The sequence below is a fragment of the Brienomyrus brachyistius genome, chromosome 10, assembly GCF_023856365.1.
Source record: "Brienomyrus brachyistius isolate T26 chromosome 10, BBRACH_0.4, whole genome shotgun sequence".
Classification (NCBI taxonomy): domain Eukaryota; kingdom Metazoa; phylum Chordata; class Actinopteri; order Osteoglossiformes; family Mormyridae; genus Brienomyrus; species Brienomyrus brachyistius.
Window position 1 is genome coordinate 18,107,625 of NC_064542.1, and position 16,695 is coordinate 18,124,319.

The window sequence follows — 16,695 nt, forward strand, 5'->3', positions numbered from 1 at the left end:
TACCTGGGGCACAAACGACCCCAGATGCACTGCTCCCAACCTCCTCTCTTCATAATCCCTCCCTTGGGTGCACCATCATATAAATCCAGGTTAATGTTCTGAACTTTTAATGTTTACTCGTGTTGCTTTAACCTTGGTAAATAATGACCTTTGGCTGTGGTGATAATAGCTGACTGCCTTTGGATAAATATTACCCAGCAGCACTGCACACAAGCTACACCCTTGTGCAAATTAATTGACACAAGTTGTCAAGTCTATATGCAGACAGACCGGCCACAGTTAAGACAGACATCACGGTCACATTAATTCATATTTATCTCTTTGGGTCTGGATTTCGGACCTGGTGGATTGATAAAACATGTATGGAAATAACCTATGATGGGAGGCCAGTACAGGGGATACACAATGTGGCCTTCCAGTCTGTGGGAACAGTGCCTCCTCTGTCCATTCACCCAGCTCGAACCCCACCTGAGCAGGCCTGCCAGTCTGTGGGCACAGTGCCTCCTCTCTCCATCCACTCAGCTCTAACCCCACCTGAGCAGGCCTGCCAGTCTGTGGGCACTGTGCCTCCTCTGTGCATCCACCCAGCTCTAACCCCACTCGAGCAGGCCTGCCAGTCTGTGGGCACAGTGCCTCCTTTGTCCATCCAGCCAGCTATAACCCCACCTAAACAGGCCTGCCAGTCTGTGGGCACAGTGCCTCCTCTGTGCATCCACCCAGCTCTAACCCCACTCGAGCAGGCCTACCAGTCTGCGGGCACTGTGCCTCCTCTGTGCATCCACCCAGCTCTAACCCCACTCGAGCAGGCCTACCAGTCTGTGGGCACTGTGCCTCCTCTGTGCATCCACCCAGCTCTAACCCCACTCGAGCAGGCCTACCAGTCTGCGGGCACTGTGCCTCCTCTGTGCATCCACTCAGCCTACTCTCTGCCCAGTTGGCTGTGGAAACCAGCAGGTCCCAGGCCATTGCATGCATATCTGTATGTCAACTTGTTTCAATTAAATTTGCACAAGGGTGTATACCCCATTACTCCCAGACTACCCTAATTACAGGATATAAGATGCTGACTTGTGTGAAACTACCGTTACCTCCTACATCTCCCCTAAAGATAAATGGGTGCTCACTTCAATCAAAGTGACTTTCAAACAGCAATTACAACAAGCAATCTTACAAATTACCGCAGTGTTTTTTTTTTATTTTTTTTATCTCTAGTCACAGTAGGCTACATTAACTCTTTAATTACATTTGGGTGATAATGGAAATAAACCTGATGCTTTTAGTAGTTTCACCATAGTAAAGGAAACATATTTAATAATGAAACATGGCATAAGCAGAGGACCCTTTTCCATCAGATTAATATGCAAAATGGTCCAACTCAATGCAATATTCCATATTAAATCAGTCCATCCGTTTTCTGTAACCACTCCGAAAACTGTCATGATGACCCCCAAACCTATGCCAACAAGCAACGAGACACACCTCCACTTCAACAATATCAGTGCAGTTTTCACCCAGTACTGAAAATGACTAGCAGCTGAATTAGATTTTGTCTCACAACAAAGAGTCTGCTAACAAACTCATACTCAAACACACAACACCTACGTGCCGTTTATTTAAAATTTTTTGTTTCATAATTTAAAAGTTTAACTCATTTTCTTTTTCCCTGCCCAATGCAACTTGCTTATATTATGATTTTGTTCACAACAAATAAATCCATTCACCAAAGTTAATCAAGTAAGGCTGCTGCAGGGGGCTGGGGATACTGTATCCATTTCGCCTGAACAAATGGAAATGCACCAGAACTTTTCCAAATGGGACTGGGGACCAGCAAAAGGTGCCAGTCAGCCATACATCACCCAAAAGGTCTGTATGTGACGTTTACTTCAGCAACCTGTCAATCCAAAGGACGGCGACTGAGCTTCATTCCTCACAGTACTTTGTATTGGCTCAGCTCAGCGAATGGAACCGTAACATAAATTATGCTGAGGAACATTGTGCATGTGTCATTAGCAGTGGATCAGAGGGTAGAGGCTTGGATATTTTCATTTAAATATGTTGAGACATTTCAATGGATGCAAAGAAACAAGTGGCAGAGTATAATGTAATGGAATTTATGGAAAAGGTCACCATGGTCCACAGTTAACTTCTTGGAGCTTCTGTCATATGAATGAATTCTTCATTTTCAGCTGCTGCTAAAGGACAATGAAGTATAACTGGAGAATTGCACATATACAAATAGAGGATTCCACATTAACAACTGATTGAGCAATAAGTAGAGGGTGAAACTGTGGAAGGAATTTGTTTAATGTTCATATATGGTGGATATAAAATGTATACACACCCTGTTAAAATCAGGGTTTTTTTGATGTAAGAACAGCGAGACCATGATAAATCATTTCAGATTAAAGATTTGGAATGGTCCCGCCAGAGGCCAAACTTAAATCCAAACTGAAAATCTGTGGGGTGACCTGAAGAGGGCTGTGTGGAAGCTTATTCAAGTCAAGATGTCACAAGCTGATAGATCCCTAACCAAAAAAACTGAATTCTGTAATTATACCAAAGGTTGCTTCATCAAAGCATTAGATTATGGGTGTGCACACTTAAGCAACCAGCGTATACTACATTTCTTATTTCTTGTGTTTTTCCTCATAACAGATTTGTTTGTTTTTTTAATCGAATTGTACAGCTTATACGTCACATCATAGGTGGGAAAAGTTTTGAAATGACTTATCGTGGTCTCATTTTTTATATCGTAAAAACCTAGCATTTTAACAGGGTCGTGGGCAGTTTTTATATCTACCGTAAATCATTTTGAAAAATGCATCCTGTACGTTCTGTTGTTACAGGAACAGCTCTTCACTGCATCTTTGGTTTCTTACTTTCTAAGGCCACTGGGGTTCTCTAAGTACATTCCAATATATGGGTACAACTGAATCATTCTGCAGAAGATTCACAGTAAAAATCAAAGCCGACAGAAAACTCATCTGAAAGCAGAATGGACAGCCGTTCCATTTGTCATTCATATCATTTACTGCCAGGTCCATATTTGAAAAATAAAATCAATGTAAATTCAGGCTATATCACTCGAAAAAAAAAATCTTTTGCTACAAAATTAAAACTAAGAAAAAAGGAAGAGTTGAAAGGCATACCTTCAGTGGAGGTAGCAGAGGTCAGAGAAGATCCTGGAGGTTGCCAGAAGACAAGGACAGAACATGCAGTGAATAGGTACAAAAACGCACAAATACGGTGGACATCGAAAGAAATAATGAAGGAATAGAGGGTCGGATTTCTGGGGTGAAGAAGGTAAAAAGAGAATAGAAATCTTTTTAGAAAAAAGTAGAAGAGATCAGGAAGGAGGTGGGAATTTGGGAGGAATGAGAAAAAGAATCCAAAATTCAGGTAAAACTTCCCTTAAAGATGCACTATAAAGGGAACTAACATAAGAACTTTATGACAGCTGACATAAAGGTCTATTCCAGATTATGTAGCTGTTATATAAGATGATATTGGGAACTCCTGTATCAGGCTGACATATCACCTATGCTGACTGTCATAGGTTTATGCTGACAAAGTTGTGTTGTGACACAACTTTCATTCAAGTGACATAAAAGGTTATAAGACTGACTCTACACTTTAGTATTTCAGAGTGACATAAAGTGACAAAATTTGTCATAAATCCAGCTGTCAAACAGAAGGAGAACGATTTTTCAAGGATGGTTACGTGGCCATAACGAACAGCAGCCTAATCTCAATGTCACAATGCATCTGGAAATTATACATCCGGAGACGTTTTTTTAATTATTATTTATTTTTATCTTATAGATGTTACACACTAAATATGAATCGTATGCATTGTTTGAGTTTGACAAAAATAGACTAATTGTCTGAAGTCAATCGATGGCCAAAATTGAATGTCATAAATTCCACAAGAACGTACAGAGAGATATAGTTTAAAATTAATATTTTTAAATAAATATACTATTTTACTTCTGAAATATGTCCATGCATCCCTAATTAATTGTGTGCAATCGAGTAAAAGAGAACTGTAATTAGCCTGCAGGTAACACACATCATTCACGAATGAAATCATACCGTCCAAAAAAAATTTTTAAAAAAGTTACCGAAGTTCGTTTTATACTCACAGACTAATAAATAATCATGGCATGCTATTCCGGCGCCTAAAAGAGAAAACTAAAAAAAAAATAAGTGAGGAAGAAAATGGAAAACCACAAAAATTGACGGGATCGTACTTTAAAAATTTTAATTTCATATATGATTCTCTAAAGAAATAAAGGTAAAAAAAATTGCCAATATGCAGTTATTATTGTGTTATGACACAGGCATTCATGCAATAGTTGCAAACTGCAGATTAAAATATAACTCACTGAGGACAAAAGAGTATATAAGAAATCGGTGTTTGTATCAAAGTTTTCACCATGAGTTAGTGTTGTACCTTATGCACAGTTTTCATGTAAGGAGATTTTACAGGACATCCTTGTCCTAATGTCAACATTTATGGCAGCTACAAAAGTTGGAATGAACCTTTATAAATGCCTTTGTCAAGAAATTTCAGCTGTCACAAAGGACTGGGTGTCATGTACCCTTCATAGAGCACTCTTAAGTAAAGTGTTACCGATCAAAAAACAAATGGAACCATACCTTGACCGTTTAACATCAGGTGCGCCAGACCTAAGGAAGGAACAGAAAAAGAAGAGAGGGAGGGAAAAGAAGAAGGTCATAAATGGTACAGGAATGAATAAGCACAGTTACAGTGTCACACAGTAGTTTGCTACAGACATCCTGGGGCAGCTTGAAGACAACTTCAAATGAACAGAATATATGTTTTTTGGAGTATGGATAACAGATCAAAAAATGCATTTCACTGGCACAACCCCAATGGTGATGCCATTTCCCCGCAGACATAACTGTTTTTGCAGAGAGTTTGCTTGAGATCAATTTCTGCTTCTGTCAAAATTTAAGGTATGTTCGGCAAGATCCGGTTATTGTAAAAAAAAAATGGTGATTTGAGGTTTTCAACACAATCTGTCGCGCAATGTATTTATATTGACAGTCACACAGATTTCTTTACTGAAACATCTGATTATACATTTCTAAATATCGCTAAAACAATCTGAATTGAAGCTTAAAGTAAATAACGTGAATACATTATCCATTTAAAAGTGTTTATTCTCTGCCACTAAATGCAAAATATGGTGTAGATGCCTTAGCAAAGTATTTCTGTAGTTTTTCAGTGAAGCGATATAAGCATGCAGTGCAACAACTTACTCAAAATACACTGAAAACACTAAGCACTGAATGGTTACAAGTTCTGCATATTTCACAAAATGTTCCATCAGCTAATTAGAAGATCCACAGCAACCGTGAAATATCCTTTAATTAAGGAGCTGCCACCAGTGACAAAAACATTCAAGTTATTTAGTTTTATAATATGTATGACTCTGGCATATGAAACGGCAACATCGAAGACAAAGTAATACATATCAGATAATTAGTTGTTAGGCAAATAGGAGAGCATTACAGACAACCTTTACTGACCGTTTGTTATTTATGCCACCTTGTTACTTGTAAGGTAGTGTGCATAAATAAGCTCTGTTTAATTTGGGAGATGTTATGTAAACCAGACAGACATTTACATCGAAAATAAATTGAAACAAGCAAAGAGGAACCCAGGCGAGGCCATTGCCACATCAACCACAGCTTGGTTACACAGGTGGGATGGAGAGAGGACACACCCCTCCTCATTCCTACTCTGCGCAGCCACCACGCGCCCAAGAGCTTACTTACCGAGGGCCTAAGCCCACCATTCCCCACCTGATGTCGCCCAATCCAAGAGAATTTGCTAGGATGAAGATTGCACTGGGGAATATCCTTCCAGATGATGCCACAGAGAGATATAAGTTCCAGATCCTCGCAGATCGCCTTAGATGTGAAGAAGCATCGCTGGTAGCAGATTCATATTGCAATTCCAGACAGCTTTACACAGACAAAGTGACAGTTCTCACTAAGATGTATGGGCAGCCTCACAAGCTGGCTATGCAGTGCATCACAGAGTTAATGGACGGCCCAAGTATTCGCAGTGGAGATATAAAGGTCTTTGGTCTGTTCGCTCTCCATTGGTGGGTACGCGGGAGCAGCCAGACAAGAGGCCGGGTAGAGCTTCAGTGTGGCTCCCACGTGTCAGGAGTGCTAGGTAAGCTGCCCCATGACCTCACCGCCAGCTTTAAGAGATTCATCCATCCCATTAGAGTAGTTATCCCCACGCTCATTGACTTTGCTGAATGGCTGGAATACGAGCTTGAAGTGCAAGAAGACAGTGTAAGGTATGGCAACTACAAGAAAGTGGAGCCGTTCAGCAAGAAGAGAGATTGCTGGAAGGAAGTAAAGCAGACCAGTAAGACCACTACTGGTCTCCTGGGGACAGAGGCGGCTGCAGAAGGTAGTATGCAGAAACCCCTAGCCAGTAGGACTAATAAGATGGAAAAGGGGAAGGCCTACTGCCAGTATTGCGACCGTGACAAGCTCTTTTTAAACAACTGTGCAAGCTAAAAAAGTAGCAGAAGATGCAATGGATTAAAGGTGACGTAAGTAAGCTAAGTGCTGTCGATGTGCCCGTGGCCACCAGGCAGCAAAGTGTACCCTGAAAACCCCTTACAAGATGTGCAATAGAAGGCATCTGCCTGTGCTGCATGAGGTGAATGAGAGAGTAATTGTAATTGAGAGTAAAAAGAGAATTGTCTTGTGAGTACAGAGAGTAAGGTTCTGTATGTCGACCACCCAGCTTATGTCATCAATAGGAATGGCGACAGATCCCCGGAGACATATGCTGTTCTGGACAATAGCTCAGAGTGCACCATACTCCTTCACCGGTAGTGAGGAAGCTGGGCGTTGAGGGCAAACCAGAGGAGCTGGCCCTCCGCACAGTCAGACAGGAGCTGCAAGTGCTTCGGGGGAGTCAGTATCCTTCATAATATCCCCTGTAGCAGAGCCGCAGAAGAAGTATACGATTTACAGTGCATTCTCCACTGCGCCTCTGGGGCTTGTGGAGCACACCCATCCCGTTAGTGCACTGCGGCAGAAGTATAAACATCCAGCCGGGTTGCCTCTTCAGTCCCTGCACTGAGTACGCCCTGTGCTGCTGATTGGCTCTGACTGTGCTCACTTCATTATGCCTATAGAACCAGTTCGACTGGGCTCTCCTGGCGGTCCAGCTACCGTAAGATCACGTCTGGGATGGACTCTACAAGGCCCAGCTCAGGATATCACGTACAGCCTTCAAGTGCCGCAGTGCTTCTTCACATCTGTGTCATCCTCAACGGACCTCTTCCCATGCATATAGAAGTTGCGGCAGATGGACGTGCTTCCATATCGCAATGAGAAGCTGGTCGTGAGATCCTGACAAGATGAGGAAGCAATGGCTCTCCTTCAACAGCAGACGGTCAGAGTGAACGTTGACAGCCTCGAGCGGTACGTCAAGGTGAAGACCCCAGAACAAGCCTCTGCTCATCAGGTGGAAATCCATAAATTAGAAGAAGCAGGCTATGTGGTGAAATTAGAGCCACATCAGATAGAGAAATCAGAGGAGGCATAGTATATACTACACCATATGGTCCAACACAATGGAAAGAACCGGTGGTATATAACTGCTCTTTCCAGCACCAAGGGCACAATTTAACCCTCTGGAGTCTGAGGCCTCCCAGCCACTGTCGAGGTAGTCTGACATGCCTTGACATTTTAAAATATTTCACCTGTCTAAAAAACATTTATTCAAAGTGCTACATGTGCTTTTATTCAGCACAAACTCAACACCAATAATCTGAAACCACTTAGAATGTTATTCTATTTTTTGTTAAAATCAACTTTAAACATATACCGGTACTTTTCAAAAACCCATTTTCACACATACTGAGAAATTGTAAAAATCACATTATAAAGATTTTTAGCCGAGACTTTTGAGCTCTGAAGCTATAGAGACAGGGGTTGGCTACACATAGGTGAATGATTCATTGAATCATTGCGATATGGAAGCACATCAATCTGCCACATTGGACCACAGCATGAACTTTCAAAGCAAAGGTATTCAAATATTAGCTCAGTGAATTAAGCAGTCAGCTGTCAGATCTGAGTCACTTGGATCAGTTTGATTCATACTAGTGTTAGTATGGCTAAGAATGTACAGCAGCTTGATCCAGTTTGATGTTAGCACGGCTTAGCATGTACAACTCATTTGGTCTAACATTTTTGCTAAAAGGTCCATCCATCCATCCATCCATCCATTTTCCAAACCGCTTATCCTATTGGGTCGCGGGGGGTCCGGAGCCTATCCCGGAAGCAATGGGCACGAGGCAGGGAACAACCCAGGACGGGGGGCCAGCCCATCGCAGGGCACACTCACACACCAGTCACGCACACATGCACACCTATGGGCAATTCAGCGACGCCAATTAGCCTCAGCATGTTTTTGGACTGTGGGGGGAAACCGGAGTACCCGGAGGAAACCCCACGACAACATGGGGAGAACATGCAAACTCCACACACATGTGACCCAGGCGGAGACTCGAACCCGGGTCCCAGAGGTGTGAGGCAGCAGTGCTAACCACTGCACCACCATGCCGCCCCCTGCTAAAAGGTCAAATCTCCAAATTCATGAATACTGGACTATGCTGAACCATAGAATCAATCTACAAAATTAAACAAGTACCTATTCTTTAGGAAGGTGCCAGCATTTCTGAGCTTCAACTTTCATTAGATTTCTTTTTCCAGCCCACCATATGTGAACAAAAAATGAAATTAACATAATTCTATTCCTATCCTATTCCTAAAAAGTTACATGGAACCACTTATTGCTCCCCGTGAAGGACATGTTGCTGAGCACTGTACTAGATGGATAATGTGGAAATTAACTGATGTGGATGAAGAATTCTGTCTGATGTACATGTGCAAGTATGTATATATGTAGGTTTCCTTGTGTTGTTACAACCACTCTAAGCTTCCCAGTGTCCTGGAATCTTACTGCTGTTTGAGATTATGATCTGGAATCATCCAGCCAGTAATGTAAAGCAGTCACATAGCTTCAATAAGTTTTACATAATTAACCTTGCAGCATGGACAGAATTCTACAATGTCAGAAGATGAGAAAACAGCGTCAATGACTGCTCCGGCCACCTGTTTACCTAGAATATAACAGATGGCAGGCGAGAAACACGCCTTAGCCAGCCAGCCATAAGCTTTTCCCCGCTCCGCTCCCAGCTAAGGCGAAACAGTGTGAATACTTTGTGCTGGATATGTAATAACCTCAGCTGCAGGGTTTAGCGGCTGAAGACAAGCAACCTGACATATTAAGCACAACACATAAAAATTACATTATTGTAATGTTTTGACAACACAGAAAATGTGTCTACTCACAGTTTATATATATACAATGTACAGATTTTATTTGATGTGAGCAGTTTCAGGGGGGGGGGGTGAAGATGAACTTTATTGTTTTCTGAGAACATCCACCTTGTGTCCAAATGGCACAATTAAAGGCATGAACAAGACGTTTATCACCTACATACCTGCTAACGCTGATAATCCTGTTCTAGCCAACGTTCAGGGTGTAGTACAGGATGGCAGTACTGTTAATTTATGCATCGACAAAACCTCATTGTGGCTGACATACAGTGCTAAATGAAATGCTTCTTAGAAGCGTCAGTAAAAAAAAAAAAATAAATGGAAAAGAAATATATATGAAATGCAGTATGCCATTTGTAGAGTTATGGAACACAGATTTTAGCACGATCATGTCAGTCCCTTTCAGCTGTGTAGTTCTGTCCTGATGCATGAAACTCATTTACATACAACTCATTATTGATCTGCACCTGCCTCCATCTGTCATTACCACACTGCATACTGTACAAAGCAGGAAGCAAAGCCTCTGTTTGACAAAATATTGATAAACTCAATGACATTCCTTTTCGGCTTGCTGAAAGGACTCAATGCTAGTCCCAATACATATTCGTCAAGATGAATCTGTTTTTCCCCCAGCACCAGTACACCCTGACCCCATGATTACACTTTTTTTCAGTTGCTAACACACACAATGAAATGTAAACCCCAACAAACACTGACACTCAAAGATCAAAATGTACCAAACATTCTAAAGACATAATTTACTTTTGCACACAGTTTGCAATTGAACATGACACCTGCATTCCCCCTACCCACATGTCTCTAAGTAAGACACAGGGAAATGGCACCTAGTCACTTCTTTGCCACAGCCATTAAAATAGCCACACCAATGAGCCAGCTGGCCGCTCACACATACGCACCACTTGGCCAAGCACCTAATTGCTAATTAGCTAACTCTACATTCAGAACTTGAAGACTACTGTATATAGACTCCAGATTTACAACAATTGTTGAACAACAATGGAAGTAGCAGAAAGAGGGAGAGACTGAGGAAGAGTGAGAGGTAGGGGTAGGGCTGGAAGATCACAACAAAGACTAAGACGACCAGCACTTTCGAATGAGATCCGGGCAACATTAGTTGATGGTGGAGGAACCCATTCTGTGAAATGGCAGCAAAAACGGTAATGTTACCCCAAGTTTGCCCTGGTACATTGACAATAGCCCCGTGGCCAGTGAGGTTTCTTCCCCTTCTCACTCTTCTCAGGTTAAATCCACCCTCATCAATTTACATAAACTTATGCTGGACTTCCTCCGCATGCATTTGCAAAACTCTGAAATACAGTAAAGGATCACACTGTGAAGATCAATATACTCTTGGTCTGCTATACAGAAAAATCACATGTACAGTTAAAAGGTTATGTGTGCAGTGCATAATAATTATAGTCAGTGAACAAAACTTACCTCCACATATTCACACCGCAGGACTTTCACCCTGTCTGAATTTCACTCACATGGCACTCTGTACAGTTGGTTCATCAAAACTTGACATTTAAGGATATGGGTTATTATTGATAGTGAGACTTGTTGGACGTTATTGAAAATTGTGTTATCATTGCCAAAATGGGTTGGAATTGCTCCAAGTCTGATTGCATTATTAGCCAAAGCAAAGTTTATGATTTCTCTTGTTCCTGTGTGAATATGGGGCCCCTCCCTCCTTGGTGTTCGACATTCAATCCTATGTAGGCTAAACAAAATACATGTAGCCAACTGTAAAGTGATACAGGAATAGATACCGAAACTGTTGGTATACATTAGTATATGCAGTAAGCTATGTATTTTCTGTTCACAGAAGATTAGTTTCTCACCTGTGCTCTTGACAAAATGTCCGAACTAAACTAAACCTAACCTAGGTAATAAGAGTAACACAAGGGCAGGTGAGACTAATTAACAAAGACGCAGAAAACAGGCCACAGATGAAACTAATAATCAAATCAAAGCACTGGGAGGGGAAAACTAAGATGCTGACAGAAACAAGGAAACAGAATGTAACACGGGGGAATGAGACAGGCAGGTAAAACAGAAGCAAGGCACAGACCAAGAAACCAAGAACAAAACAAACCACAAAATCACAGTGACTAGAAAATCTGACAAAACCAATGAAACACTACAAAAACAGAGGGGGCGGGATTCGATCACAAGAAAAGGAAGTCCACAGACGAGGCATGTAGCCGACAGGGAGCAGGGGAAAACACAACGACTGACAACAGGAGCTGGCCCTGACACCTTCAGCGTTCGGCCGTGGTTTATTACATGGTCCACTAGTGTAGCACGAATCTGGGCTGGTGTTTTGCTCCTTGAGTGTCAGGTTTTACTAATTGTGGGAAAGTTTTCATTTTAGTATGTAAGCAATCACAAAAAATTGCAATGCAAAGACTACCATACTCTCCCTTTTGAGCTGCTGAGAGAAAGTGCCCCTTTGCAAGATGCATTTATTTCTACACAAATATCAGTCTGAATTGTCCACTGACAATGTCTAGTTATTTGTTTACCTGTGATTTTATATTCTTTTATAAATTGAGTACCAAGCAGAAACATTAGCGGCAATGCTAACATTTCCCGCCTTGCTGTTCTTGGCAACAATGTCACATGACATTCTTCATCCGAGTCCCTTTTCAACGATTCAGCTGCACTCTCCAAGTCTGACAAAGTGATAGAAAACGGAAAGCCAGACGCTTGATGGGTACAAGGAAACGTGCCTCAAATTGTGTTAGTAAGGAAGAAAATGAAGTGAAATTCTCTCATTTCAGTTGCCAAGCAGCATATAAAAAAAGGAGGTAATGAGAAACTCTTATTTAATGTAAGCTAGGTTTCACTTTAATCTAGTCTAAAGTGATCTTGTAGCAAGTCGGCTAATGTCATTTAAAAGTGCAGTTACAGAATTCAATTTTTTACGGAGGAAAATGAATTTACTCTGGCAGAATTACTGACTAGTGAAAAAAAATTATTAGAAGAAGAGAACTAACTTTAAAAGTTTAAAAACAACAGACAACCAGGGGAGAAACAAATGGAAAGACCAGAGGGAGGTTCTTTACTTAACCATATTTGCCTCTGTCCTTCCTGCATTACACTCCTGAAGTCTTCATCATTCAGCTTAATAAAAGAGGAAGTTCACTTCTTTTCTAGACACATGTGCTTTAAGCTTCTTGAAGCCTTGGGATTTATCTAAGCTGTTATACTGGAGGACCAGAGATAGCATCATTGATTTTCCATTATGACAATAAAAATACCATGATTAAAAATGTCACAAATACATCCATGCTTGAACTGCATTTTGCAGAGGGAACTTGCTGAAATTGTATTATCTAGACTAATATCATTCCAAGCTATTAAACTGCTATGAAAGCCTTTGTTTCATAATTCTGCTGTGGCATTTTGACTGATGTCCCACATTAGAAATGCCTGGTTATTACCAGGACCCAAAGGTGCAATTGAACAGGACATGCTGTACAGATCCATGAAGTGACACTGCTGGTAAATTCAGTAGCATGGTCATCTCTTTATCACCCACATCACAAAATTTAGAGTCCATTTCCCTTGACAGATATTCAGCACCTGTGCTGCCATATGGATTTCAGTACCAAAAAGAGCTACTTACTCAAACATGGAGAGTTAAGGTCCATTGAGGGCTCCTAATTACACACAGTAAACCACATCTTCTCTGCCTGTCCCAGCACATTCCATTCCATGGTACACACAGCCACTCTGTTGACACCAATGGGCTGACCAGAATTACTTTTTTTTTTTACCATGAACTAACGTTGCTTACAACATCCATCACATGACATTCAGTGACTCAACCACTACCTTGCCATACAATTCTACATTTTTGTGGCCAAGAAATATATCGGTAGTCAAACTCTATTTTTTTCAAGAAATACAAGTGTCACACATTACAAGTGTGAGTGTCCAAGTGTCAGAAATCCCAAAGTTAATTTCATGTAGCAGAAGGGACGGGGAGCTGATATAGGTGATCCAGAATCACACTGATTCATTTCATCATCATCATCCTCATCAGGCAGCTGGTGTCCAGCTCAGCCCAAGCTACACTTTCCAAGGCCATAAAATTCAGCTTGTTATGGAGTCTCCCCCACTGCTTCTCTGTCCAGTGTGACACACCTAGAGAATCGTCCTTGGGAGCCGGCCTGGTGGTATCCTTCTAAGATGCCCGAACCAAAGAGCTGACCCCTCTCAATGCAGCTGTAGGCTCACCCACTCCCCAAATCCCTAAGGGAGCCTAAGGAGACACCTCATGTTAATAACTTGTCCTCACAATTTGTTCAGTCATTAACCAGAGCTCGTGGCCAGGACTGTGACAAATTAGCTAATAAACCATGAGTCTTGTCTGACAATTTAGCTTCCACTTTACCACAATAGACTTGTGGTCTGATCTGCAGCCACCAAACTGTTCTGCTTGTCTTCTCCCCTGAGTCTGACACGACTGTATATTAATTACTAATAACTACAAAATAAAACTGACTGGTAGGATGCACTGATAGAATTTGGATTTCTTCTACTACGAGTATAGATGAGAAAATTCTTCTTGATTATTTATATCTCTTTATTGGATTTATTGGATTTTGAGTTGCATTATGTAGGAATATCCTGAAATGTCATTCTTAGTTCTTTTAGTGATTCCTCAGCTTGTGACAGTAGTTGTGCTGTTTTTCAGCCCTTTACAGAGATCCAGCAAATAATAGCACAGTCCCCTGGGAACAGTCTGTAGCCCTGGGCAGTCGCATAAAGCAGATCAGTGGAGCAGCGTCTGGTGTTGGGCTGCCACTTTTCTCTTTATTTCACAGGACTGCATACATAACAAAGCTAATGGGAGGGCTTTGACCCCATGAATCAGTACAGGGCTCTGACCACAAGTGTACATCAGTTATGGATCGTGATGCCAGTGTGTGTTTTGCAGTAGTTTTGGGTCATTCATATTGGACATTGTATTTGAGAACCTGCAAGTGATTCGTGACCTCTACCTCTTACCTTTGAAAGTATTTGTGGTATGCATTGGTGGATTGATTTTACAGAATAACTATCCATCCATCCATTTTCCGAACCACTTATCCTCCTGGGTTGCGGGGGGTCTGGAGCCTATCCCGGAAGCAATCGGCACGAGGCAGGGAACAATCCAGAATGGGGGGCCAGCCCATCGCTGGGCACACTCACACACTATTCACTCACACATGCACACCTACGGGCAATTTAGCAACTCCAATTAGCCTCAGCATGTTTTTTGGACTGTGGGGGGGAAACCGGAGTACCTGGAGGAAACCCCACGACGACATGGGAAGAACATGCAAACTCCACACACATGTAACCCAGGCGGAGACTCGAACCCGGGTCCCAGAGGTGTGAGGCAACAGTGCTAACCACTGCACCACCATGCCACCCCCGGCTATCTTCATTGCCCACTTATTTAAATTTAATTATAAGGAGTTGCACTGCAAGCTGTTTCCATTTCATCTTCATGGAGTGAAATGTGTTTAGTTTAGCAGACTAACCAGAACAAGGTAGCTGACAAATCAGCACAACCAACTGCTGGCTTGTTTGCTAAAGTCAGTGGTTCTCAAACTCGGTCCTCGGGACCCACTGCCCTGCTTGTTTTCTAGCTATCCCTGCCCCACACACAAGTCCCAGCTGTCTTTCAGCTTCTGATTGACTGAACACACCTGATCCCGGTAATCAGCAGTGTGTAGGGCAGGGATAGCTGGAAAACAAGCAGGACAGAGGGTCCCGAAGACCGAGTTTGAGAACCACTGGCTAAAGTCATCACCTGGGACTCATAATTGAGAATGTCTGTTTCCCTACACGATATCTTATTATCATAGAGTTCTATCCCACTATACAAAGATAATACATATCAGTTTAGAATCTTTATCTTGTCAAACTAAAGTTGGAACTTTTTGAACTATAAGATCACTGGCTTCCAAGGAATTATTAAGAAATGGCATCACAAGTGGCGTGGCTTGAAAATGCAGTGCTTAGCAGTTTTAAAATATTTTTTCAGCGTGGGTTTAGAACAAATACCTGTTGATACACAAAAATACATACCTTTATAATTTTGTCATTTACATTATTTATATATTTGTGTGTCTTAATATTTACATTCTGTTTATTTATTTTTTCCACTATGACCAACATTTTCTGTAACATAACAGTAAAAACTGCATCAGGCACATCGCCGGTATTTACAAAGCACTGGAGGGGCCATGGACCTTTTAGTTATTTTTTTATTTCATATACACAATGTACTAAATAACACACACAATTTAGTTTGACATGCTGCTGAAATAATAAATCAGGCTCACAAAATCCGGAAAATGTGCCGAGTTTCCTTTTTTCATGTCCTCAAACTGTTATTTCAAGCTTTCGAATTAAGTTGTGCTCACGTTTTGGTGGTGATCTTGCCTAAAAAAATGTGCCCTCAAAGCCAGAAGCTGGAGTGAAATGCATGAATACCATGGATTTTACAGTAGAAAATATATTTGCTCTTTTCAATAATGCACAATATGTGTCAGGACCTGCTCGTCTGATCCCCCTGTGCCACGCCCCCTCGTTAACCTCGTGTGGAATCCCTATGTTTTCAGCTGTCCTGTGTAATTGAACCTCTGAATGTAAGTCCGCGTTCATGTATGTTTCCCCAGTCCTGTCAGGGAAGTCCAGTGTTGTAGTGTGACAGTCTGTGGCGAAGTCGTTTTCTCTGTTGCCCTTCATGCCCCTTCATTCACCCATTAAATCCTATTCCCCCGACCTGACATCTCCGGCTCCTACTTCCCGGGTCCAGGCTCAACACGTCACGACAATATGTCCCTCATTTCAAGTTTTTCATATTTTGCCAGATCTGCCACTTTTCTAAATAGTTTCAACTAGGGGTCACCTACTTTTTAATACTGCACATGGTAATTACCAGCATATGTATGCATCCCTGAGCCCATATCTTTATAGTAATTCATTATTAGTAGTATTGTCTCCCGATCCAAATTTATTCTCTTGTATGATTTTTAGTGGACAAAAACAATGCTTCGTGGTCATTTAGTTGTCATATTTCTCCCATGAGCATCATACAGTAAGTATTTTCCATTTGTGCCACACTAGCAATTCTCTTGTTTTGTATCACATGGGATAGGCTTTGCTCACAACCCGAATCCCACATCTTCGTCTTGGCCCCCTAAAATCCTGTTGGAAGTTGTCCCTCTTCAGACCATTGTCGGTAGGTACTCACCATGG

At 41.7% G+C, this 16,695-nt stretch overlaps 1 protein-coding gene across 1 annotated transcript in view; it reads right to left on the reverse strand.

The window, feature by feature from the left end:
• Positions 1–16,695, reverse strand: part of LOC125750613 (neurexin-2-beta-like) — a 357,714-nt gene that overhangs the window by 291,670 nt on the left and 49,349 nt on the right. Inside the window, exons 3-4 of the mRNA XM_049028714.1 lie at positions 4,660–4,689; positions 3,150–3,182 (exon numbers count right to left, since the gene is read on the reverse strand). Coding sequence (XP_048884671.1) covers positions 3,150–3,182; positions 4,660–4,689 — 63 coding nt within the window. The remainder of the gene's footprint in view (positions 1–3,149; positions 3,183–4,659; positions 4,690–16,695) is intronic.